General features: G+C 47.8%; 1 protein-coding gene across 4 annotated transcripts in view; it reads left to right on the top strand.

The window, feature by feature from the left end:
• NBEAL2 (neurobeachin like 2) overlaps positions 1 to 26,944 on the top strand; it is a 249,925-nt gene that overhangs the window by 174,927 nt on the left and 48,054 nt on the right. For all 4 annotated transcript variants that reach the window (XM_075588105.1, XM_075588102.1, XM_075588103.1 and 1 more), the window contains 11 exons: positions 1,692 to 1,851; positions 7,813 to 7,915; positions 9,447 to 9,600; positions 10,766 to 10,924; positions 11,140 to 11,299; positions 12,318 to 12,406; positions 16,987 to 17,715; positions 20,155 to 20,333; positions 20,491 to 20,650; positions 23,135 to 23,272; positions 24,426 to 24,731. In XM_075588105.1, coding sequence (XP_075444220.1) covers positions 1,692 to 1,851; positions 7,813 to 7,915; positions 9,447 to 9,600; positions 10,766 to 10,924; positions 11,140 to 11,299; positions 12,318 to 12,406; positions 16,987 to 17,715; positions 20,155 to 20,333; positions 20,491 to 20,650; positions 23,135 to 23,272; positions 24,426 to 24,731 — 2,337 coding nt within the window. The remainder of the gene's footprint in view (positions 1 to 1,691; positions 1,852 to 7,812; positions 7,916 to 9,446; positions 9,601 to 10,765; positions 10,925 to 11,139; positions 11,300 to 12,317; positions 12,407 to 16,986; positions 17,716 to 20,154; positions 20,334 to 20,490; positions 20,651 to 23,134; positions 23,273 to 24,425; positions 24,732 to 26,944) is intronic.

The following is a 26,944-nucleotide window of genomic DNA, read 5'->3' as shown; positions in this document are numbered from 1 at the left end:
AGAGCTGGGAAATCAAGGATCTGAAATAGTAGTAGGACAACTCTACAGCCAGTTGTAACCGCTCCGGCGATCTCTTTCCTGACTGTCCCGTATATTTCCGGTCTTCTATGACGGAGTAAAGCAGTGGTAGGGTATTGTTATATGCTGGCTACACCTCCTGTTCCCTCCCACGCCCTGCACTAGGAGCAGACGGTTGTCGAGATGCATGCGACCAACAGAGGCATTTTGTGAGCAGGTTTATTTATGGCGTGCTGTTACTGTATAGAAAACCTGCCTTTCCCCATTTATCCACTGCAGCCAGGGATTCTGGGTAGTGACATGCAAATGAGCACACAGTGTGTTACATTTTTTGTCTTGTCTGTTGTAACATGGACCCCTATGCGCTTATGCGTGCCACATTACACAGCTTTTCAGCACAGCCTGGGTCTTAGAAGTGCAGAGCCAGTAAACCTGCTCATAGACAGCTGTCTCAACCTTGTGGGTCTCATCATTGTGAGGCTGGTTATACTGGCTCTGCAATGTGACGCTGGTAGTGGGTATAACCAGACACAAAGTAAGTTAGGGCGAGTAAAAAAGTGACACAAACCACCGAGCTGCAGACCTGGCTGGGATATGCAAATGAGCCACACGTGGTTTTTATATGTACACTGTACGTACAGGGAGGGTTTCTGTCCCTTTTTTACTCCCCACAACTGGTTTTGTGGCTGTTTCTTATATACACAAAGTTACCATACCACTGATCTTTAATGATGAACACGGAGTGGCTACAGGTATGTGAAGCTCCCACCTGACAGTACCAGCTGCTTATTATTATAAACATATATTATTATTATATTTATTATTGCATCGGGTGTGATGGGGACACGATCTGTAAACATGTGAGCGTCTTGTTGCAACGGCTTTATTTGTAAGGGTCTCTATGCCATGTGAATTTGTAATAATTACACCCTTATGTTGTCTATTTTACCTCTTATTATTTCCTGCTAAATATTATTTCGCTTTCTTTTCTTCAAAGCGGACATAATAAATAGTAATGATGCGCTGTCTCGCGCTCTCACACTCGCCCCCTCACCTCCATATAGCACTGTTGCAGTATGGAACGTGCTTTACCGCATACAGTATCCCACGTTCTCACACAGTCCCACTTTGGAAGGAGGGCAGGCTTGGTTAACCTTGCAGTGTTTTGAACCTGTGAATGTCATGTTTGCGCCAGATGCCGTCATAATCACTTATAATCACTTGATCACGTATTGCATGGTGTGCGGAAGCGCCGCTCAATTCCACTTTTTGTTGTTAGTCTTGCACCAGATGTTACCCATGGATTAGAGAAAATAGCCACGTATTCAAAAGGTTTAAAGCGTGTTTGCTATGTCGAGTACAGACATCGGCCACGCACATGGCTCTCTGTCCTACGTGCTTTTCTACCTGTGTTGGAAGCATGTTGCAGTATATTGCAATGATTCCTGGTAGGTGTCATTAGAAATGCAGCATCTTTTGGCAGCCCAAAACGGTTTGAGCTGGTGAGACGTGCAGGCATGCTCAGTACTCGGGTCCCTTTTCAGAAGGGGTGGACCCCTATACATTGATAGAATTAACGCCTTGTAGACTAGACACAGGATTGCTGCTGTTTGTGGATCTGTGGAACGGAAGCACAGCCCCAGTACTTGTACATTTCCACTTTCCCTGCCCAGGTTCCTCCCCTGACCATGGACATGAACGTGCTGATGGCCTCTCAGATGCTGCTGGATCAGGTATCGTCAGAGGGCAACAGCCTGCTACTCCACCACCTCTACCAGTACCTGATCTTCGACTTCCGCATCTGGAGCAGCAGCAACTTCGCTGTCAGGCTTGGTATGAGTCCCACCGTCGCGGCACAGTGTTCCTCCTCTCCCTACCCCCCTGTCCCCTCCCCTACCCCCCTGCCCCCTATCTCTCCCCGTCAGGAAACCGTATGCTCCTTGAAAGGAACAATCCCACAGAGGCCGTGAAAAAAAAAATCATAACTAATCTATGCAACGAGCTTCCCTGGGCAGATTCAATTCTCGCTAATATTGGCTTCTTGGGCAGAAAGAAGTCTGTTTCATTTTTTTCCGGGTCTGCCTCATTTCAATGTTATTTGGTAATGAGCGGTTTTTTTCCTCTTTAAACAAATTCTGCTGCCACCGTTAGTCACACACTACATGAAAGAGCGAGACCAAACAACCTGCCTGCATATAAACAGTTTGCAAACCGTGTTATGACAGAAGACATTAGGTGAAGATTGTATAAACTCTGCAAAGTATTTGGTTACTCTAGAGACATTGAAAGTGATAATAGTTTATATAACCCTCCTTGTCCGGCTCCTTTAGGAGTTTACAGGAAGGGTTATTTCCTGGCTTGCTCAGGCTGTTACCGTGTCGGGGCGCTGGACGCGTGCAGGGCGGGGGTTGGTAATGCAGTGATGGGCGCCAGGAACTGTATCTGTACAAACAGGAGCTTTGTTACCCGCTGTGTATAATGGCTCAGTCACAACATACACAATATGTCCAGTCTTTGATATCTGCACTGGTTGTACTCTTTCTTTTCTCTTTCCCAGCTGCCCCTGATGTTGGTTCATTAGGGAGACGTAGAGACTTTATTCGTCATGGGTTATCGATCTGATCCATCTGTATATTGTCTATACCGCTCAATCCCCTGTGGGCCCCTTCTGGGCCTTGTTCCTATCTCCTCTCGTGCTGTTCTCAGTATTCCTGACTCTGGAACTGAATGCCACCTTGTGGGGTTCTGGGTCAGTTAGCTAGAGGCCCTCCGGTCGGGCGGGTCCTGCTATGCCCCGTGGTTACAGCTTTGGGCACCCCGTCTGGGCATCGGCTTCCTCCAAGTGAGCCAGGAGATTAGGGATGTGCCATTTCTATGGCCTCTATAGTAAAGGCACTGTCCCTAACTGCAAAACAAGAAAGGGATCCCTGCCCTATTATAGAATACTCTAGACCCGAACTTATTCACATTATACACAATGAGGCCCCTCCACAGTGACTTCTCCAGGGACCTACTATAAGTTCCAGAACCTTCTCCCTCACTATATATCCTTCTGTGACATCACTGCCACCAGGCAGAACTGGGCTGGGCTTACCCTCTGCCAAGTCACCCAGTATCGTGTGAAGGGAAAGGGGTGTTGCTCTGTGTGAGCCCACACAGTTAACCCCTTAAGACCCTAGTAATCCCGGAGGGGGGGGGGGAGAAGGGTGAAAGTTATTTAAAAATCCTTGTTGATTTTGTATAAATGGTGCCAGTCACCACAGTGTTAACGTAGAGGACATGTCCCTGCCATTTGGTTCTAGGTGGGTCTGACCCTTTTGCACAACCGTCCCATATGAGACCTCATTGAACTCAAGACAGCAATATGTTTAATAGAGTAAAGGGACTATCCCACATAGTGGATACAAATGGGTTTAATCCATTTCAGTGTAATCCGCTTCTTTAGACAAGTTCAGATAAAGGTTTTTCTTCTGATTACTTAGAAAAAGGAATAGATATTTATTTTGTACCGGGGCCGGTGCAGTTCTTCTTGTATCTGGTGATTAATAATTAAGGACACAGACCAGGAAGGGCGTGAAAATGTACCGGCGGTTTCTAAGGCTTCCGGGGGAGACGCACGGAGATCCCATAATGTGTAAGGCTTCCGGGGGAGACGCACGGAGATCCCATAATGTGTAAGGCTTCCAGGGGAGACGCACGGAGATCCCATAATGTGTAAGGCTTCCAGGGGAGACGCACGGAGATCCCATAAGGTGTAAGGCTTCCAGGGTAGACGCACGGAGATCCCATAAGGTGTAAGGCTTCCAGGGGAGACGCACGGAGATCCCATAATGTGTAAGGCTTCCAGGGGAGACGCACGGAGATCCCATAATGTGTAAGGCTTCCAGGGGAGACGCACGGAGATCCCATAAGGTGTAAGGCTTCCAGGGGAGACGCACGGAGATCCCATAAGGTGTAAGGCTTCCAGGGGAGACGCACGGAGATCCCATAAGATGTAAGGCTTCCAGGGGAGACGCACGGAGATCCCATAAGGTGTATCGGAGATTGATCATGGAAGTCAATGGCGGTGAATGCCGGGTCGCGCTCCGATATACCGTATCGCAGGTTAGGAAGTCCCGGCCATGGTCTTACCACGAAAAAGGTTAGATAAAGATGGTAAAAACTTTTCACAGATCTGGTTACCGTTGAGACACAAAATGTTTTCAATAAAGGCACAAATTACCCACATCTATTCTGTTAAATATCTCAATTCAGTTTTGGTCCCAAGAGGGGATTGAATGACACTTTTTTTTTTTTTTTAAAGTCTGAATATTTCGCTTTGTTTAAACTTGTAATGATCATTTATTAATCAATTATTACAATTTACTATTGGAGTCTATTCTATTCGTTATCGCCTGAAAGGCATTTGAAGCTAAATTAATGCAGATTCATGGTATAGTATATGGTACAATATTGAAATATAATAATTTGTTATTGAAGTCTTTTAAAAAAAATGTTTATGAATTTAAAATGACATTAAATACACTTGGGAAAACTTGCTAAAGAGCCCTGACTTAACAAGTTGGATGTCTCATGATATAGTACAGTGGTTTCCAAATTTTTTTTTTGTTAAGGAACCCTATGATTATATTGTGAAATTCTGAGGAATCCCAACCCTCTCTAATAGCGCGTCTGAGATCAGATGCATTGTAAGGTACCCCAACCCTCTCTAATAGCGTGTCTGAGATCAGATGCATTGTAAGGTACCCCAACCCTCTCTAATAGCGTGTCTGAGATCAGATACATTGTAAGGAACCCCGACCCTCTCTAATAGCGCGTCTGAGATCAGATGCATTGTAAGGTACACTACCGACACACTTAATCACACTGCGGCCAGATCCGCAAGCCGGGAGATTTCCCGGCTTGCTAGTGGCCGCCCCTCGGCGTGCGCGCGGTCACGCGTCTTCGGGAGCGTGCGCCCCCTGCACGTGCGTCCAGGGGCTCCCCGAGGGAGCCCTGGTGTCCCGCGATCGCGGGACGGCGGCAGGGGGTTCCGGGGGACCCGGCGGACCCGGCAGCGGTAGGGAGAGCGCCCCGATCGGAGGGCGCTCTTCCGCTGCTTCGGCGCGCGCCCGTCACTCTCGGGCGCGCGCCAGGCTACTGCTGCGGCCAAGAACGGGCAAATGCTCGAATAAACTTGGCCGCAGCAGTACCCCAACCCTCTCTAATAGCGTGTCTGAGATCAGATACATTGTAAGGAACCCCGACCCTCTCTAATAGCGTGTCTGAGATCAGATACATTGCAAGGAACCCCAACCCTCTCTAATAGCGCATCTGAGATCAGATGCATTGTAAGGAACCCCAACCCTCTCTAATAGCGCATCTGAGATCAGATGCATTGTAAGGAACCCCAACCCTCTCTAATAGTGCGTCTGAGATCAGATGCATTGTAAGGTACCCCAACCCTCTCTAATAACGTATCTGAGATTAGTTGCATTGTAAGGAACCCCAACCCTCTCTAATAGCGCGTCTGAGATCGGATGCATTGTAAGGAACCCCAACCCTCTCTAATAGCGCGTCTGAGATCAGATGCATTGTAAGGAACCCCAACCCTCTCTAATAGCGTGTCTAAGATTAGATGCATTGTAAGGAACCCCAATCCTCTCTAATAGCGTGTCTGAGATCAGATTCATTGTAAGGTACCCCAACTCTCTCTAATAGCGCGTCTGAGATCAGATGCATTGTAAGGTACCCCAACCCTCTCTAATAACGTATCTGAGATCAGTTGCATTGTAAGGAACCCCAACCCTCTCTAATAGCGCGCCTGAGATCAGATGCATTGTAAGGAACCCCAACCCTCTCTAATAGCGCGTCTAAGATCAGATTCATTGTAAGGAACCCCAACCCTCTCTAATAGCGCGTCTGAGATCAGATTCATTGTAAGGAACCCCAACCCTCTCTAATAGCGCGTCTGAGATCGGATGCATTGTAAGGAACCCCAACCCTCTCTAATAGCGCGTCTGAGATCAGATTCATTGTAAGGAACCTCAACCCTCTCTAATAGCGCGTCTGAGATCAGATGCATTGTAAGGAACACCAACCCTCTCTAATAGCGCGTCTGAGATCAGATGCACTGTAAGGAACCCCAACCCTCTCTAATAGCGCGCCTGAGATCAGATGCATTGTAAGGAACCCCAACCCTCTCTAATAGCGTGTCTGTGATTAGATGCAATGTAAGGAACCCCAACCCTCTCTAATAGCGCGTCTAAGATCAGATGCATTGTAAGGAACCCCAACCCTCTCTAATAGCGCGTCTGAGATCAGATGCAATGTAAGGAACCCCAACCCTCTCTAATAGCGCGTCTAAGATCAGATGCATTGTAAGGAACCCCAACCCTCTCTAATAGCGTGTCTGAGATCAGATGTATTGTAACTTCTTCTCTATTTGGTACCATTTTCAAATGCCCTGAAAATTGCAGGTAACCCTTTAGCGAGGCCCAAGGAACCCCTGTAGAAATACACTGACATTGTAGCTATTATGGTCTTTTTGCTAGTTTCCCTGGGGAAACGTAATCTAAACGGTTGAGCAATTGAGGACTCCTGTTCCATCATCAGTGATCGCGACACGCCGTCCGGGTTTGTGGCCTTCTGGTCTCGCAGCCCCTCCCGGATTCACAGGGTTAAACATGTCATCTCTGTTTATCTGCACACAACCCCCCCCCCCCACATCATTGAAACCACCTGGACATGCAATTGCCCTAAACTAATGCAAATCATATGACCCACCCCCCCCCCTGTTATTCTGAAGAGAATATTGCTACGTGTTTGAGAACGCAAATATTTGTAATATAAACAACTCCTCCTTTAAAGCAAACATTTGGCTGTTTTTGGTTTCTTTGCAAATTGAGCGTTTAAAAAATAATAATTATCGGGGCTCTCAATTAAGTGTTAACTCGCCCTCTACCCCAATACAAAGATAAGGAGAGATAAGACACATGGTGATGTCACACCAATGGGAGGAGCCAAACTAAATCAAACCCCTCCCAAGAGTCATCTCATCGTGTTTGCAAACTAGCCCCACATGTGACCGAAGTAGAATCGCACAGGGGGGAAAGTTAACCGGGGCTCCATTTTCTGCTGGAGAAAATGATGAGGCGGGATCGCTCAGGAACGTATTACAAATGTATTTACTTGGCCATTGGCAACATGATAACAAACGAGATGAACGAACAGAGAGAACTCTGACGCACTTCGCGCACGTGCGTGAAACGCATCAGAGTCTCCAGATACATTTGTAACACGTTCCTGAGCGATCCAGCCTTATCATTTTCTCCAGCAGTGCACCGGTTAACTTTCCCCCATGGGATTCTAATTCCGGTTCTCAACTCCAAGCAGGGAGCACGGTTGTGAGTAAAGGATATATATATATGTGTGTGTGTGTGTGTGTGTTTTCAGAAGTCTAACTCCAGGAGATTGCACATTATATGTTGTGAGGGGGTCTGTGTTTTCCACTTTGTGGCTTTTCATCGACATCCCCTCTGGATGTGTTTTTTCTCCAACCCTGGGAGTATTATTGACTTTGGCTCATATCCGCTCCATTACCTGGTTATCCGGATTGTTCTCACCACATGAACATTACCACCATCATTTGGTTGCCCGTAGCACACTCTGGAGCACCGGTTCTTGAGCATTATTTCCCTCTCCTTCTATAGCTCTACATATGATATGAAAATACATACGGGTGTTAGATTTTGGTAATCAAAGGGCTTGAAACATTTCCTTTAATTGTGAGTCTGGTTCTTTTCCCCTTTGCAGGCCATATCCAGTATCTGTCTAGCATCATGAAGGACCCCAAGCAGAGGGTGAGGAAGAAGTATGGGGTGCAGTACATCCTGGACTCTGTCAGGAGGCATTATGGGTGAGAAATGCGAACACACAGCTTGTCCCATGGCAACATCTCCAAAGCTTGGGGTAGACACAGAGATACCTGAAATATGAAGGGAAACCAAAGGATCTAATCGGATCCGATGGTTCACAGCAGATAGGAGAATGGGCAGACTCGGCGGGCAAGTGGGTTCTGATCCGCCACCAATTTCTATGTTTAAAAGATAAACGTAAACCCTTTCGACCTGGCAATGAAAAGCGTAAATCCACATTCACGAAAGATATGGCGTTCGGACCTCGGGGGTTAGCTGCTTGTGACTGCACCGGGCCCTGCGCTCTCTCCCGGCCCAACTTCCGTAATCCTGGTTTCAAATCACTTTAACCACTGCAACATTTAAGCTGTGATTACAGAAGTTGGGCCCCGGGGGAAGAAAAGGCTCCTGTGAGAAATAAAGTGGCGCAGGAAGCACACAGGAGCCTTTTCTTCTCTCCCTGTTTTGCATGAATCTAACTGCATGAATTTGACTGCGAGTTGAAACCTCCAAGAACTATCTGCTAGTCCAACACCAGTATTTGCTGCTGTAACATCTACCTGCCATTGCGAGTTGAAGTCCCCACGAATCATCTCCTTACCATTTGCTGTTTTATATCTTACTTGTTGTAAGTAGGCAATTCATTAGAGCCAAGTTTCTTCTGCTGCACAGTTTTTTGGTTAACTTGCTGCACTATTATTACCCCCCCCCCTTTTTTTCTTTACCAGGAAGTAATACATTGAGAGTTACCTCTCGTTTTCACGTATGTTCTGGTCACCAAGTTTTGATGACAAATACATGGTTACAAATACATAGTTACATTACGTGAGCTGGGTATACATTATATACAAGACATTGCATGCACAGTTAGAGATAATATATATTATGAGCGTATGTAACAGTTACTGTTACAGTTAAAATGTGAGACAGCTTTAGTTTTGAAAGAACTTAAACTGGTGGTGGATGTGAGAGTCTCTGGTAGGTTGTTCCAGTTTTGGGGTGCACAGTAAGATGAGGAGCGTTCGGATACTTTGTTGAACCTTGGGACCATGAACAGTCTTTTGGAGTCTGATCTCAGATGATAAGTGCTGCATATGGTAGGGGTGAGGAGCTTGTTCAGATAGACGGGTAGCTTGCCCAGAAAGTATTTGAAGGCAAGACAGGAAAGGTGAACGTTGCGCCTAGACTCAAGTGATGACCAATCTAGTTCTTTGAGCATTTCGCAGTGATGTGTGTTGTGGTTGCATTGGAGGACAAAGCAGCATATTGAATTGTAGAGTGTGTCAAGTTTCACATTATATTTAACAGTGGGGCCGGCCTCGCTGCTTTGGGGCCGGCCTCGCCGATTTTTAGCATAGACCCCAGTGGAATCTCATGGATACAAATCTTGACACTTCCAATACAATTGTAAAAATGTGGGGGGTCGACATATGGGTCCCTATCACACGCTGCGCTTGTTCACTCTTTATTTAGCACGCACATCTTTTTCTCCTCACTGTTTCTCTGACCGGTGTTCTGCCTCGGTATTTGCAGGGCACAGAAGGGAGACCAGATCGCTGCTGACGACGTGAAGACTGTTCAGATGTCCCTGTTTTCACTGGCTAAGGATTTCCTGTCCAAGAACCTCTTCCCCGAGGATCTACACAGTGTCCTGAACTACCTGGCGTCTGTGAATGACGAGAACCAGGTATGGGAATGGGGCTCTGAAGAGCAGGGGGTGGCCTCATTGTATTAGCACGGTCTAATGCAGGGTTGGCCAACTCCAGTCCTCAAGGGCCACCAACAGGTCAGTTTCTCAGGATATCCCTGCTTCAGCACAGGTAGTGCAGTTGAAGACTGAGCCACTAATTGAGCCAGATGTGCTGAATCAGGGATACCCTGAAAACGTGACCTGTTGGTGGTCCTTGAGGACTGGAGTTGACCATCCCTGGTCTAATGGAAGGTGATGTGACACCTGACATGTTGACCAGTAAGGCTGCCTCTGAAAATATAGTTTTGGGTGAAAACACCTGAGTGTGGGGTATTATTTCAGTGGTGTGTTTCAGTTTGAGAGATTTCACGATACGGTACATTACGGTGTCTCTTTTTTTCCACCTCATTTTATAACTATTTTATTTCTAAGAAAATGAGCCCAGATCCGAGTTTTACTTCTCACGTGGTGGCCTCACTAGACTCCAAAGATGCTTATCTGAGAAGCACAGGATAAGAACGTTTCTCTCCTAAGCCTCTTTGAAGTGTGCATGGGAAGTAGCTCTGTGCTGCCTGGTAGAGCTGGAGCAAGTGGGAATAAACAGCAGAGCATGCCATGTGGACACTCTACTGCAGGCTTTCGGCCTTTATAAACCAAGAATTAACATCCAAAATGGCTACCAAAAAAAAAATAAAAGGTTGGAAATCTGCTTTAAAGGAATGCATGCTGAGAAAGCAGCTTCATGGTGTCATTTTGCTGTAAATGTCATTTTGCTACCCCTGAGCCGGGTAACATTTATCCCCCAAAGTCGAACCATGTCCCCCGGTTCCTGAGATAATTGTAGTTTTTGTGGCAGTTCCTGACACAAAAAACAACAAATATATCTTGTGGATCAACAATAGAAGGCCGCCGCGTCTTCTCGTGACCTTGTGTCATCACGGCTTTCTATTGCGTTCCAGACACAAGCCAATTTGTCTCCACTGGTGCTTTTATATATCACAACCTCTGAAAAATGTACACTTTCTCTGTGACCATTAGCTAATAGTTGGAGTTGGAGAAGCCTGCTCTGTCATTTTGCCCGTTTGTTAATCTTTCTCGTCGGTAGCTTGCGGTGGGTGACTCTGGGAGGTGCTCTTATCCCTCTGTCTCTTTGTGCTTTCAGGTGTGTGGGATCCTAGATGTGATCCTCAGCCTCCTGAAGGGAAGCTCCACCAACGAGCAGCTCTACTTATTCTTACTTGAGCCGGCAAACGTGGAGATCTTCTACTCACTGCTGGTCCAGAAGAAGTACTCTGACCACGTGCGAGAGAAAGTGTTCAAGGTTAGTGTTGTAAGATGAGGACACCATGGGGCATCAGATATTGTACAGTTGATTGGGAAGAGCCTCAGAGTCCAGCAAGTCCTACTAAGATGGTCGGTGATCTGAACTTTGAGGCTCTTCTCAATCAAGTCACAACAGCTTCACTTTTCTTGTTATGAACATTGGAGTGGAAGGGTTGGAATAATGACGTATCCGCTGCTCTCTTACTCTTCCAGGTCCTCTACAAGATGCTCAAGTATGAGAAGGTCCATGACCGGACCAAGCATCGCCTCAAGCTGAAGGACGTTGGATATCAAGGGCTGATATCCTTTGTGAGTGAGGTGCCGGTGTCCATGCTGCTCATCCGTGGTCTCTCTGAGCAGGTCCTGGGATCAGGTACCCACCTCCGCAGTATGTATTGTGCTGCTTCACCTGCTAACTATCCACTGTAACACCAGGTTTATATTGGTGTATGTTACCTTGGTGAAATATTGTTTTAATAATGGAACAGGATGAGTGTGTGTGTGATGCAGCACACAACCCTCCCTATATATATATATATATATATATAGTGTGTGTGTGTGTGTACAGCCTTTCACCATTATCGCCTAGCATATAGTGCTTCCACTGCAGCAATGGATTCTGGGAAGTGACATGCAAATGGGCACACAATGTGTCGCCTTTTGCCTGAAATCCATTTTTACATGGAACCCTTATAAGCAAATGCTTCGCTGTACACACACACACACACACACACACACATATTATACTTACACAAACACGCACATATATATATATAAATATATATATATATATATATATATATATATATATATACACACACACGTAGCAAGACAGAAGATTACCGCGGCGGGGAGATCCCGTTCAGGAGCATGGACCTGCTGCTCCGGTGCCGCAGACTTCTGCTTGTTGGTCCGCGGCTCTGAGGACACCGGTTCTTGCTACATCTGCAGTGCAGCCCTGTTAGCATGAAACGGTATACATTGGGATTTAACTCTCTGCCTGCTGATTTCATTTCTTACACCAAATAAGCGGTGAGGCAGCTCACGGTGTGGCCAAAAAACAAGCCCAATAAGGTTCTAGTGCCAGGGTGGGTAACTCCAGTCCTAAAGGGCCACTAACAGGTCGGGTTTTCAGGATATCCCTGCTTCAGCACAGATGACTCAATAAGTGGCTCAGTCGAAGACTGCACCACCTGTACTGAAGCGGGGATATCCTGAAAACCTGACCTGTTGGTGGCCTTTGAGGACTTGAGTTGCCTCTCTCCTGTGACAGAGAAAGGGTTAAGCGTGTCTGCTCAGTGTATTGCGCGGCCCGGAGTGGGCATTTAACAGGATCCCCTCCGGCCCTCACACAAGCCCCTGAAACGCTGCTCTCCCCCTCTTCCTTTTAGATTTGTCTCCAAATTACAAGGACTTGCTGGCTGTGGTTTACCTCTCGCACAGAGCCGAGCTGCCGGTGAGGCTGGACGTCTGCAGGAAGGTGGGTGACCAGTCCCCCGTCACTATACCGCGCTCGCAGTAACGGAGCGATGAAGGAGAACGTTCCCAGTGGCACGCTCTCATGCCACATAGTCTGCCCCCCTGGTTATATCCCGGTGCTATCCGCCCCATCTCTGTGGCCCAAACATTGAACACATACTGGCGCCCGAGAAACATTGCAACCATTTGCTCTGGTACTTGGTGCAGAGTTCGAGCTGGTGGAGTAACGTTTCGTGAGGGGTTTGTCTGAGGAAGGGGCTGGGCCCCCCAAAACGTTACTTTATCTGCTCGAATTATACACAAAGTACAAGAGAAAATAATTGCAATTGTTCAATTTTAGCAATGTTTATACAAAGGTAGCGGGCGCCACTGTTCTCTGGTGTTGGGCTGGGTGGGCCGGGCGGTGTGGGCCGGGGTTGTGATGGGATGGACTTCACAGATTACCATTGAATTCTATGGAAACTCTGCTATTCTGATTTATACTGGTAAATGATGCTAAATTGGGAAACGTCACGCGGAACACCTGAACAATGCATTTGTGCACTGTTTATGCACATGTAGCGTGCGCCACTGTTCTCTCTGGTTTTGGGGCGGCACTGTTCTCTGGTGTTGGGCAGAGTTGGGGCGCCATTGTTCTCTCTGGTGTTGGGGCAGTGTTGGGGCGACATTGTTCTCTCTGGTGTTGGGGCGGTGTTGGGGTGACATGGTTCTCTCTGGTGTTGGGGCGCCATTGTTCTCTCTGGTGTTGGGGCGGTGTTGGGGCGCCATTGTTCTCTCTGGTGTTGGGGCGCCATTGTTCTCTCTGGTGTTGGGGCGGTGTTGGGGCGCCATTGTTCTCTCTGGTGTTGGGGTGGTGTTGGGGCGCCATTGTTCTCTCTGGTGTTGGGGTGGTGTTGGGGCGCCATTGTTCTCTTTGGTGTTGGGGCGACATTGTTCTCTCTGGTGTTGGGGCGACATTGTTCTCTCCGGTGTTGGGGCACCACTGTTCTCTCTGGTGTTGGGCAGAGTTGGGGCGCCATTGTTCTCTCTGGTGCTGGGGCAGTGTTGGGGCGCCATTGTTTTCTCTGGTGTTGGGGCGGTGTTGGGGCGCCATTGTTCTCTCTGGTGTTGGGGCGCCATTGTTCTCTCTGGTGTTGGGGCGCCATTGTTCTCTCTGGTGTTGGGGCGCCATTGTTCTCTCTGGTGTTGGGGCGCCATTGTTCTCTCTGGTGTTGGGGCGGTGTTGGGGCGCCATTGTTCTCTCTGGTGTTGGGGCGCCATTGTTCTCTCTGGTGTTGGGGCGGTGTTGGGGCGCCATTGTTCTCTCTGGTGTTGGGGTGGTGTTGGGGCGCCATTGTTCTCTCTGGTGTTGGGGTGGTGTTGGGGCGCCATTGTTCTCTTTGGTGTTGGGGCGACATTGTTCTCTCTGGTGTTGGGGCGACATTGTTCTCTCCGGTGTTGGGGCACCACTGTTCTCTCTGGTGTTGGGCAGAGTTGGGGCGCCATTGTTCTCTCTGGTGCTGGGGCAGTGTTGGGGCGCCATTGTTTTCTCTGGTGTTGGGGCGGTGTTGGGGCGCCATTGTTCTCTCTGGTGTTGGGGCGCCATTGTTCTCTCTGGTGTTGGGGCGCCATTGTTCTCTCTGGTGTTGGGGCGCCATTGTTCTCTCTGGTGTTGGGGCGCCATTGTTCTCTCTGGTGTTGGGGCGGTGTTGGGGCGCCATTGTTCTCTCTGGTGTTGGGGCGCCATTGTTCTCTCTGGTGTTGGGGCGGTGTTGGGGCGCCATTGTTCTCTCTGGTGTTGGGGTGGTGTTGGGGCGCCATTGTTCTCTCTGGTGTTGGGGTGGTGTTGGGGCGCCATTGTTCTCTTTGGTGTTGGGGCGACATTGTTCTCTCTGGTGTTGGGGCGACATTGTTCTCTCCGGTGTTGGGGCACCACTGTTCTCTCTGGTGTTGGGCAGAGTTGGGGCGCCATTGTTCTCTCTGGTGCTGGGGCAGTGTTGGGGCGCCATTGTTTTCTCTGGTGTTGGGGCGGTGTTGGGGCGCCATTGTTCTCTCTGGTGTTGGGGCGCCATTGTTCTCTCTGGTGTTGGGGCGCCATTGTTCTCTCTGGTGTTGGGGCGCCATTGTTCTCTCTGGTGTTGGGGCGCCATTGTTCTCTCTGGTGTTGGGGCGGTGTTGGGGCGCCATTGTTCTCTTTGGTGTTGGGGCGCCATTGTTCTCTCTGGTGTCGGGGCGGTGTTGGGGTGCCATTGTTCTCTCTGGTGTTGGGGCGGAGTTTGGGCGCCATTGTTCTCTCTGGTGTTGGGGCGACATTGTTCTCTCTGGTGTTGTGGCGGAGTTGGGGCGACATTGTTCTCTCTGGTGTTGGGGCGGAGTTGGGGCGATATTGTTCTCTCCGGTGTTGGGGCGCCACTGTTCTCTCTGGTGTTGGGCAGTGTTGGAGCGCCATTGTTCTCTCTGGTGCTGGGGCGGTGTTGGGGCGCTACTGTTCTCTCTGGTGTTTGGCAGAGTTGTGGCGCCATTGTTCTCTCTGGTGCTGGGGCAGTGTTGGGACGACATTGTTTTCTCTGGTATTGGGGCGGTGTTGGGGCGCCATTGTTCTCTCTGGTGTTGGGGCGCCATTGTTCTCTCTGGTGTTGGGGCGGTGTTGGGGCACCATTGTTCTCTCTGGTGTTGGGGCGCCATTGTTCTCTCTGGTATTTGGGCGGTGTTGGGGCGCCATTGTTCTCTCTGGTGTTGGGGCGCCATTGTTCTCTCTGGTGTTGGGGCGACATTGTTCTCTTTGGTGTTGTGGCGGAGTTGGGGCGACATTGTTCTCTCTGGTGTTGGGGCGGAGTTGGGGCGACATTGTTCTCTCCGGTGTTGGGGCGCCACTGTTCTCTCTGGTGTTGGGCAGAGTTGGGGCGCCATTGTTCTCTCTGGTGCTGGGGCAGTGTTGGGGCGACATTGTTTTCTCTGGTATTGGGGCGGTGTTGGGGCGCCATTGTTCTCTCTGGTGTTGGGGCGCCATTGTTCTCTCTGGTGTTGGGGCGGTGTTGGGGCACCATTGTTCTCTCTGGTGTTGGGGCACCATTGTTCTCTCTGGTATTGGGGCACCATTGTTCTCTCTGGTATTGGGGCGGTGTTGGGGCGCATTGTTCTCTCTGGTGTTGGGGCGCCATTGTTCTCTCTGGTGTTGGGGCTCCATTGTTCTCTCTGGTGTTGGGGCGCCATTGTTCTCTCTGGTGTTGGGGCGCCATTGTTCTCTCTGATGTTGGGGCGCCATTGTTCTCTCTGGTGTTGGGGCGCCATTGTTCTCTCTGGTGTTGGACCTGTGTTGGGTGGTGTTTTTTTGTGCCCGATGGAAAAACATAAAATATGGTTTACCCAACTGCTGTAGAATAAAAATACATACTTTTTGTTCATTAAGAAACGAAAAAAATGAAATGATCCATTTATAAATCTGAGTATTTTTTGGTTTCTTATAATTCCCGAGCAGCGCCGGATACTTTCAGCTGGTATAGAATAAGTTGCATAGTTTATTTTTTATCCTTGCCCCTACATTCGCTTTGTAATCATCATCATCATCACACAATTCGTGGTTAATGTGTAGCGCAGATCTGCATCGTTGAGCATTGCCGGGTTGTATGGTAACAAGGTGGTGAACTTGGTATGTTTCTGTGGGGTTCTTTTATTAAAGCCTCCAGGCTGCAAAACAGAGGCAAAAATACCAGCACCAACTTTATTAAAGAAGTCTTTTTTCCCTTCTTGTAACACGTTTGAGACAGTATTTTTGCACCAACTGTGCCACAGTTTTGCTAACGGAAGACTTAGAGAAGTAACCCTCTACAGTATCTGTTGTGCTGTTGCCTTTGCCCATCTTTGTACACCGCTGTTCAATACTGTATGTTGGTGCTTTATAGATAATATGACAATGTTCTTCCCAGACAGGGTGGTGGAATAATGGAATCGCTTCCCAACGGAGGTGGTAAAGAGCAATACATGAAGGGAATTAAAAAATAAATAAATATTGGGATAATTAATAAACACACAAAATGATCCTGAGTTTGGACAGACCCAATGTGGTAATTCTCTGTCCAAATAGAGGTAAATGAGGATTTTATCAGGTAGTGTTAGGACCTGCTCATTGGTCATGCCTTGATGTGGCTTGCAGGCTTATAACGCTTTGGCCAAAGGGTTGAACTAAATTACCCTTTTTCAAGAGAATATACAGTATAGGTATTTCACTGTATATTTTTGTCACATTTGATGTAGCATTGGGCTTTTCTGTCTTTTTTATTGTATTGGGATAAAAACAATGGAGAAGGTCTCCCTGGGGACCGAAACATGGCATATGTGTACATTTTGGACCCAATAAGCCACTTTTATATGATTATCTCTTGTGTGGTGCCGGAATATTGGATCTCTAAGGATCCTCACAGACTATCTACAGTATATATCTCTAATAAATATGACAAGAAAGCAAAGGATCGAGTAGTGCCTGAGGTATTGCAACGGGTAGGGAAATGGGCAGGCTAGGTGGGTCAAGTGGCTCTTACCTGCTGTCAGATTCAATGACAATCATAATAATACAACGGTTCCTATCCTTTGTCTCCTCTGTAGCTTTTCCACTTGATCTATTCGCAACAAGACGTCGTACGGCACCTTGCCAGACAAACCGGTTGGCAGGATATATTGACCAAGCTCTATGTCAAGGAGTCGTACGAGTCTCGACAGCCGAGTTTTAGCAGCCCCACTGGCGTGGGCTCCCCGGCTCTGCTGAAGAATATGGGCAGCAGCACAGACGATGAATGCGGGACCTACATGCACGTCACAGATGGCCTGCGTGGACCAGCACACAATCCCGACACGGACATTGTGTTTCCAATTGGCTTCCAGGCTTCCGACCAGGACTTCTCAGAAGGCTTTTCTGACCACTCCATGTCTCCAGCTGCCAAAGGCCAGCACTTTCATGGCTACAACTTCAAATCTTTTGACTCCTCGGATCTCACCAGCCACTCCTCCTCCAACACCATTGACATTCTTGGCTCGGAGGAATCCCACTGTGGGGACGGGCTCCCGTTTGAAAGCATCTACCAGCCGCTCTCTCCTTTCTCCATGTCCCCCTTCGATCTTCGCCTGGAACTGGGAAGCGCCAGCTCGGCCGCCACAGTGGAGAGCGGAAACCAAACCCCAGTCAGCCTGCCGGGTACCCCTTCACCACTGGAGTCCTTCAAGCCATTCCCGGGCATGCGGGTTCGGAAGAGCTCCAGCCTGTCCAATGTCCTGGATGAGAGCAGCTACCAGGAGACCCTGCCCAGTGACAGCACCTCCAACACAAGCAACCCCCAGGTAGGAACCCGTTCTGTGTCTTCAAAACGTATCTCTCCACCAGGGTGCACTTCATCGACCTTTCCACCAATTGTAATAGCACTTGTTCAAACAAAACGGATGGAAAAGATGTGGACTAAAAATTTGACTTTCATAGAGTTTATAGTGTCATCGCCAAAAAAACACCCAAATAAATATTGTGAACATTCTCCGAAGCTGTTGCTTGGAGACATTTTAAAAGCTTTAAAAAAAAGTTAAAAATAAATAAATACGTCAAACGCCCACAGTTCCCTCTTTCCCAGAATGACCTATTTTGGAAGTAAGTTCCATGCGATGCCTCGTAAAGCAGATTAACAATGACTTCCATCTTTGCTGATGATACTAAATTGTGTAAGGTAATAGAATCAGAGCAGGATGTCATTTCACTCCAGAGGGACTTGGATAGACTGGAAACTTGGGCAGGTAAATGGCAGATGAGGTTTAATACAGATAAATGTAAGGTTATGCATTTGAGCAGCAAGAATAAACAGGCGACTTATACATTAAATGGGGATAAATTGTGGGAATCCTTGATGGAGAAGGATTTAGGAGTGCTTGTAGACTGCAGGCTTAGCAATAGTGCCCAATGTCATGCAGTAGCTGCATAGGCAAACAAGATCTTATCTTGCATTAAACGGGCAATGGATGGAAGGGAAGTAAACATAATTATGCCCCTTTTACAAAACATTAGTAAGACCACACCTTGAATATGGAGTACAATTTTGGGCACCAATCCTAAGAAAAGACATTTTGGAACTAGAGAGAGTGTAGAGAAGAGCCACCAAATTAATAAAGTGGATGGACAATCTAACTTAGAGGCTAGCTAAATTAGATTTATTTACATTAGAAAAGAGGCGTCTAAAAGGGGGGATATGATAACTATTTACAAATATATTCGGGGACAATACAAGGAGCTTTCAAAAGAACTATTCATCCCACGGCAGTACAAAGGACTCGGGGCCATCCCTTAAGTTTGGAGGAAATGAGATTTTCCCAGCAACAAAGGAAAGGGTTCTTTACAGTAAGGGCAGTTACAATGTGGAAATCATTACCCATGGAGACTGTGATGGCAGATACAATAGATTTGTTCTAAAAAAGGTTGGACATCTTTTTAGATAGGAAAGGTATACAGGGATATACCAAATAAGTAAACATGGGAAGGATGTTGATCCAGGGATTCATCCGATTGCCAATTCTTGGAGTCAGGAAGGAATTTATTTTTCCCCTTATGAGATCATTGGATGATATGTCTCTGGGGTTTTTGTTTGCCTTCCTCGGGATCAATAAGTATAGATATAAGATAAAGTATCTGTTGTCTAAATTTAGCATAGGTTGAACTTGATGGACGTACGTCTTTTTTTCAACCTCATCTACTATGTAACTATGTAACTACTATGTATCTATGTAATTATGTATGTAACTATGTATGTAACCATGTATGTAACTATGACTTGGTTGTATTTATTTTTTTCTAACTGTTTTTGATTTTCTTTTTATTTAAAAAGACCCTTTTTTTTTTTAATTCATATTTTTCATGGACTCCTCCTACTGTTCGGCCAATTGAAAGTTGTGTCTCCCGCCAGCTCTCTGTGATCGGCAAAATGTTCATCTTACACTTTTTTCATCATTTGCAGCCTTCAATTATTTACAGTAGTTTACTTAAAAATCAAACAATTTGACTGCGTATCGCCCCAACATCTGGGTGGCCACCTTCTACTGAAGGCCCACCCGGAGACAACATTTTTACATTTTCGGCGGCAGCGTCTCCCTGGCATCCTCTGGCATCATTCCAACATCCTCCCGGCATTTTCCGCTGCAACCCGTCACAGGGCGCCGCATTGCCATGACAAGGGGACGCTAAGTGACGTCACACTGCGTCAAGTTGCCATGCCGAAAGGACGTCTTATGGCGCAACGTGACGCCGTGAGGTCACGTAGCGTCCCGCTGCCATGGCAACGGGCGTCACGTGATGCTGTGACGTCACGTAGCGTTCCCGTTGACATCGCAATGTGGCCATATTGACCGGATTTACTTGCAGGGGAAGATCCCGGGAGGACTCAGAGGCCGCCGACGTACGCCACCACCCAGAGGTTTTCTAGGTAAACCCGGAGCCCGGATACAGAAGGTGAAAACCGTAGTCTCCGGGTCAAACCCGGAGGGGTGGCAACCCTGCCCAACATACGTTAGTTTGCCCTCAAAAGAATTGGAGAGGCACTTTCTGGGAAGGTGTCCGAGGCTGCCCTGTAGTAGGGATGCTGCTGAATCTAGTATGAGCCCCGTCTCATGGCAGCTTCTTTGGCCGGACAGAACTGGGAGCTAAGGAGTCCTCTTGGCCTGCGAGTGACCATAACTGACCAGTTGCCCATTTTTTCCTTGTACAATAAATGGTGTCCCCGTTTGACCCTTTATATTTGTTGCCAGCAAACGCCCGAGGAGGAGCTGTGCAATCTGCTGACCAATATCGTCTTCTCGGTGACCTGGAGAGGGGTGGAGGGCCAGGACGAGTGGGCGTGGAAGGAGCGAGGGCAGGTTTTCTCCGTCCTCACCAAGCTCGGGATGGCTTGCGAGCTTGTGCGGCACCCCGACGAAATCAAAAGGAGGTCGGTGCACCAGAAACGCGCTTTTTGTTTTTTGTTTTGAACCCTTTCACAGCCAGAGAGGAAACCCCCTTTCTGGCAGTGCAAGGGTTATTAACGCAGACTTGGGGACCCAGCCGATGGTTTGCAGAAGGGACACCGTTTCCTCTCTCTCGTTTAGCCTCCTGGAGATGATGCTGGAGTCAGCTCTCACCGATATTAAGGAGTCCACAGCCGCCTCCTTGCCCAGCCTGACCCAGCACGTGCTGAAGCTGCTCCGGTTTCTGCAGGACTTCCTCTTCTCGGAAGGACGCAGTAACAAGATCCCCTGGAGTGAGAAGGTACAGCATCTATCTGGTGTCTGTGATTGAAATGACAGTCCCTTCCCTGCAGGACCTGAGCGTGCTAACGGCAGAGACATGGTTAACGGGTTACATCTGGGCAACTAATATCTTTTTTTTTTTTATACCAAAATCTGACACCTGTATTGAATTTTTAAATAACGTTTTTAAGTTGGTTTGTAAACATGATGAGGGGGGGAGGGATTTAATTTCGTCTGGCTACTCCCCGCTGTGTTTCCACAGTGTGCACAGGCCAAACCCCCCATATAATCTGCAGTGAATTGCTAATAGGAGTACTATGGAAAGAGACCTCGCTCAAACCCCTAGATGGAGTAGCGTGCTGCCAAGGGAGTGTTGTGATGGAGATGGGGGAGTGTACCTGAGACAGGTACAAAAGGTCCCTTATATTGCCGCACAGCAGACCCTTATAATATACTATGGTCAGGGGTGAATGAAATGTACAAAGCACAAGATAAAATAAAAAAAGTTTATTAAATATTTTACAATGTTGTGTGGTGTAATTCACTTAGATAAAAATAGACTGGATAAGTCTATACTACTACTGGGTATCCCTAGTCGGTGCCAGTGTGGGATAGTGATCTCATGCCAAATGGCTCAAAATAGGAAGTGTTTGAGGCAGTGTGTGAAAGATCAATGCATACAAATGTTTACTGATACTCAGCCAAATCTTAATAGTGTGTGTAGCAAGTCTAGGTTGTATGGTAGCTGCCTGCACTGATGTAATGTGCTGATATGAAAAGGCTAAAATCCAAAACTAAACGGAAGAATTGGCATTGAAAAACGGGACAGGTTTTTTCCTATTGATTTGGCATTGAAAAACGGGACAGGTTTTTTCCTATTGTAATTGTAGAGTCACCCTGTATATCAGATGGAAGATCCAGCTGGTGTATGTATCATGATTCTATTAGGTCAAATCACCATATAGAGATGTGGTCTTATACAGGTATACGTGCACCCTGTCTCAGCTACAGTTCTAACCCTTTGTAACTGAGGGAATCATTGCCAGCTCGCATATGTTAAATATAGTTTGTGGGTGAGCACAGGGAGCACTGTCAAAGTTGTAGCAGTGCTGGACACCTCTTTAAGTGGGTGTATCAAGGAGTGCACGATCTAGATATCAAGTAAAGATGCCATGAGAAGCACTAAACATTTCAGCAGTACTGTTAGGTAATACAAAAGTAGTGGTGTGTCAGCAAAGACCCGACATGCAGCATGTTTCGTCGCTGCTTGCGGAAGAAGTCGCAAGCAGCGACGAAACATGCTGCATGTCGGGTCTTTGCCGACACACCACTACTTTTGTATTACCTAACAGTACTGCTGAAATGTTTAGTGCTTCTCATGGCATCTTTACTTGATATCTAGATCGTGCACTCCTTGATACACCCACTTAAAGAGGTGTCCAGCACTGCTACAACTTTGACAGTGCTCCCTGTGCTCACCCACAAACTATATTTAACATACAGTATGCGAGCTGGCAATGATTCCCTCAGTTACAAAGGGTTAGAACTGTAGCTGAGACAGGGTGCACGTATACCTGTATAAGACCACATCTCTATATGGTGATTTGACCTAATAGAATCATGATACATACACCAGCTGGATCTTCCATCTGATATACAGGGTGACTCTACAATTACAATAGGAAAAAACCTGTCCCGTTTTTCAATGCCAAATCAATAGGAAAAAACCTGTCCCGTTTTTCAATGCCAATTCTTCCGTTTAGTTTTGGATTTTAGCCTTTTCATATCAGCACATTACATCAGTGCAGGCAGCTACCATACAACCTAGACTTGCTACACACACTATTAAGATTTGGCTGAGTATCAGTAAACATTTGTATGCATTGATCTTTCACACACTGCCTCAAACACTTCCTATTTTGAGCCATTTGGCATGAGATCACTATCCCACACTGGCACCGACTAGGGATACCCAGTAGTAGTATAGACTTATCCAGTCTATTTTTATCTAAGTGAATTACACCACACAACATTGTAAAATATTTAATAAACTTTTTTTATTTTATCTTGTGCTTTGTACATTTCATTCACCCCTGACCATAGTATATTATAAGGGTCTGCTGTGCGCCAATATAAGGGACCTTTTGTGAATTGCTAATAACCTCAAGCATTCTTACACCAATTTAGGGTAAATGGAGGCTGACTAGAGATGTAGTCGTTTCTTTAAAAACCCATCATATATCTTCCATTAAGGGGCGAATATAGAATTGCATTAACACTTTCAGTGCTGGAGCATGTTGCAGTACATTCCAGCCCCTCGCAGCACTAATCTTTGGAATAGGAGTAGTGGAGCGGGGGGCGCCCTGGAAATCTGTTTCTGATGAGTGTAATACTGAGGTCGGCTGAAGATTTGCCAGACTGGTGCCGCGCTCAGAAGCTGCCAGTAGCATGAAGGAAGCTCTTCTGTTACCTGACGTGATCTTCAACCTTTTTGCGTTTGCAGGTATTTGAGGGGGTCAGCAACTTGCTGGACAAGTTGGGGGTCTGGTATCATTTAGCCAACGGCACCTCGGACCTGAAGGAGATGGCCCAGATTGGCCTGCGGATCATTGTGGGGTTCATCAAGCTGGAAGACAGGCAGGTGAGTAGAGCTACCTAAAGCAAGGGTGGCCAACTTCACTCCAAGGGTGGCCAACTTCACTCCAAGGGTGGCCACCAACTGATCAGGCTTTCAGGATATCCCGTCTTCAGCTCAGGTGGCTCAGTCTTTTGACTGAGCCACTGATTGAGAGACCTGAGCTGAAGACGGGATATCCTGAGAACCTGACTTGTTGGTGGCCCTTGAGGACCGAAGTTGTCCACCCCTGGTCTAAAGCCTGTGTAGGACCTGTTGTAACGCTCCATATAAGACATTAATCATGATAACAGGATGCAACAGTAGTCACGGCTTGGAAGTAATGAGTGATTCAAAGTATTAGGAGCAGGAGTATTACAAAGGTGGAGGGAGGAACAGGTCCTTGCAATTAGCATGAATATACGTTCGGAGAAAACTAGAAAGTCATTAGTGTGACCCCAAGGCAGCAGGAGGTTTGTAGAAGTGAAAGGAGACGTGTGCCATTCACAGTAGGCGACCTGTCTTGGACATATCCAGTTTTAAGTAGTGAAGTGACAGAATCCTAGATACCGACAGCAGATAATGGCCGTTCAGTCAGCCTGTGAAACCAGGAATCGTGTCACGTTAACGTATCGTTAAACCTCTGGTGTAGGCGACCTGAACTTTTAGTTACGCTGAACTTTTGAACCTAGAGAGAGAGTTGGTTATACAGTAAGTTTTACTGGCTTTGCACTTTAACCCATGCTGTGCTATACGGCAGGCATATGCTTATAGGGGTCCATAGTAAAATGGATAAGAAGCAAAAGGTGACAGCATGTCATTACCCAGAATCCCTGGCTGCAGTGGACGCACTGTATGCTAAGAGAGACTGGGGAAAGGCAGGGTTGCAGACCTGTCTGAGACGTGAATGTGCTCACACGGGGTATTTGTTATACAGTATAGGAATATTGTGAACAGGTTGGGAACAGAGAGAGGACCTGAAAGCATCTGCACTCTATGTGGGGATTATTCAGTAAAGGGCGATAGTGCCGATTGGGGCAACTCCCATTTAAGTTAGTTGGAGTTTCCGTGCATAGGACATGAGTGCAGTTTAATGAATAACCCCCTATTAATACAAGATGCCAGGATGTAGCATGTCCCTCATGGTCTGTTGCACAATTAGTTATTTGCCTTTCTTTAGATGCATTCTTCGGCCTACGTGAAGCTCCACAGCCTCCTGCAAACCTCCTCCACCCCAAGGAAGGAAGAGGCATGTTACCTGCTGGGGAAGCTGGAGGCGCCCCTCATGGAGTCTCTCTACGCCAAGACCGAGACCTTCTCGTGGCTTGTGCCCATTATACGCACGCTGATGGACCAATGCTTCGAGTCCCTGCAGCTGCAGTACCACCTGCCCTCGCTTCCACCCACCAACGGCAGCCCCAGCTTCTATGAGGACTTCGAGCAGTTCTGTACCACCCTGGAGTGGAGGACCTTCATAGACCTGCATGTAAGACCAGAAAAAGATCCAGTAAATCAGATCTCTCCCTGGGTCAATAACTTTGTCTGGCCAAGGCCGGCTTTAGCCTTCGCGGGACCCAAGGCGGCACGCTGGCAGCGGGCCGCTCGTGTAGAAAAAGTTAAGGGCACTTACCTTGAAGAGCAGCCCTCCTCTGGCAGCGGCGCGGTGTCATTATGTCACGGCGGCATGTGACGCCAAGTTGCCATGGCACCGTGACGGTACAGGAGTCGGGCTGTTCCGGAGAAGGTAAGACACACACACCCACCCCTCTCACCGCAGGGGGACAAGAGGTTCTGCCGGTCCGGGGTCCCCGTGCTCCCTCCTCCAGCTCTCCCCTCAGGTCGAGCGGAAGTTGGATCCCGAAGCCAATAGGAGAAAACATGGAGCCCAAGGTGACCTTACCCTAAGGCCGGCTTGGGTATCCATTCATATCTTTACCTTTCTAAGCCCCATATTTACATGGGGATGCTTTCGGCAAAAACATCTTCTAGAACAGGGGTGCCAAACTTTCCCCACTGTGCCCCCTGCCTGCTCTCCCTCCCCTGCTCGCGCCCCCTATCTTAGCTTATCTTCGGCGTCAAATGATGCCGCGGGGATCACGTGACGTCACGTTGCAATGGCGACGCATCCCTGAATATAAGGTAAGGGAAGTTGCAGAGGCCTCACATGATCCCCCGACATTTAATTTAGATGCCTTGGGGAAGAGAGCGGGGCCTCTGCAACCGCCGTGCCGCGCCTGAAAATTCTCACCCCAGTTTGCGCTCCCCTGTTCTAGAAGACACTTTACAGTCCATCCAGATGAATGGAAGAACGAAGTGCAAAGAAATGTACTCCGCATGTATAAGAATTTTTCCCTTTAATCTGCGTTCTTGTATCTGATGAAGAGTCACTGGCCGTACCTAAACATTATGCCATCAGCATGATATTGTAATCTGTATATATACAAAATGTAGTAGAAACCGCTATAGTAATTACCAATACGTATATATAGAAAACGTGCGGTTTGTAAAAATAGAAAAAATACAAAGTCTCTAGGTGCAGGTGTGACCAGGAAACCCCATCACAAAGTCTCTAGGTGCAGGTGTGACCAGGAAGCCCCATCACAAAGTCTCTAGGTGCAGGTGTGACCAGGAAGCCCCATCACAAAGTCTCTAGGTGCAGGTGTGACCAGGAAGCCCAATCACAAAGTCTCTAGGTGCAGGTGTGACCAGGAAGCCCCATCACAAAGTCTCTAGGTGCAGGTGTGACCAGGAAGCCCCATTACAAAGTCTCTAGGTGCAGGTGTGACCAGGAAGCGCCGTCACAAAGTCTCTAGGTGCAGGTGTGACCAGGAAGCCCCATCACAAAGTCTCTAGGTGCAGGTGTGACCAGGAAGCCCCATCACAAAGTCTCTAGGTGCAGGTGTGACCAGGAAGCCCCATCACAAAGTCTCTAGGTGAAGGTGTGACCAGGAAGCCCCATCACAAAGTCTCTAGGTGCAGGTGTGACCAGGAAGCGCCGTCACAAAGTCTCTAGGTGCAGGTGTGACCAGGAAGCGCCGTCACAAAGTCTCTAGGTGCAGGTGTGACCAGGAAGCCCCATCACAAAGTCTCTAGGTGCAGGTGTGACCAGGAAGCCCCATCACAAACTCTCTAGGTGCTGGTGTGACCAGGAAGCCCCATCACAAAGTCTCTAGGTGCTGGTGTGACCAGGAAGCCCCATCACAAAGTCTCTAGGTGCAGGTGTGACCAGGAAGTCCCATCACAAAGTCTCTAGGTGCAGGTGTGACCAGGAAGCCCCATCACAAAGTCTCTAGGTGCAGGTGTGACCAGGAAGCCCCATCACAAAGTCTCTAGGTGCAGGTGTGACCAGGAAGCACCGTCACAAAGTCTCTAGGTGCAGGTGTGACCAGGCAGCCCCATCACAAAGTCTCTAGGTGCAGGTGTGACCAGGAAGCCCCATCACAAAGTCTCTAGGTGCAGGTGTGACCAGGAAGCGCCGTCACAAAGTCTCTAGGTGCAGGTGTGACCAGGCAGCCCCATCACAAAGGCACAGATACTAAAGAAGAGAAGTCCATTGTTCCATAATGTGTTAAGCAAGAATGAGAACCGCAAAAATGAGCCACGCTTTGTCACAATGAAGCTAGACAAAGAGCGATTGTGACTTAAAACGGGGCTTATTTTTGCTGTTGTCATTCTTGCTGAACAGATTATGGAATAAAT

This window comes from Ascaphus truei, chromosome 2 (genome assembly GCF_040206685.1).
Source record: "Ascaphus truei isolate aAscTru1 chromosome 2, aAscTru1.hap1, whole genome shotgun sequence".
NCBI lineage: Eukaryota > Metazoa > Chordata > Amphibia > Anura > Ascaphidae > Ascaphus > Ascaphus truei.
Note: the sequence above shows the minus strand (reverse complement) of the source record. Positions and strands in the feature narration are given on the sequence as shown.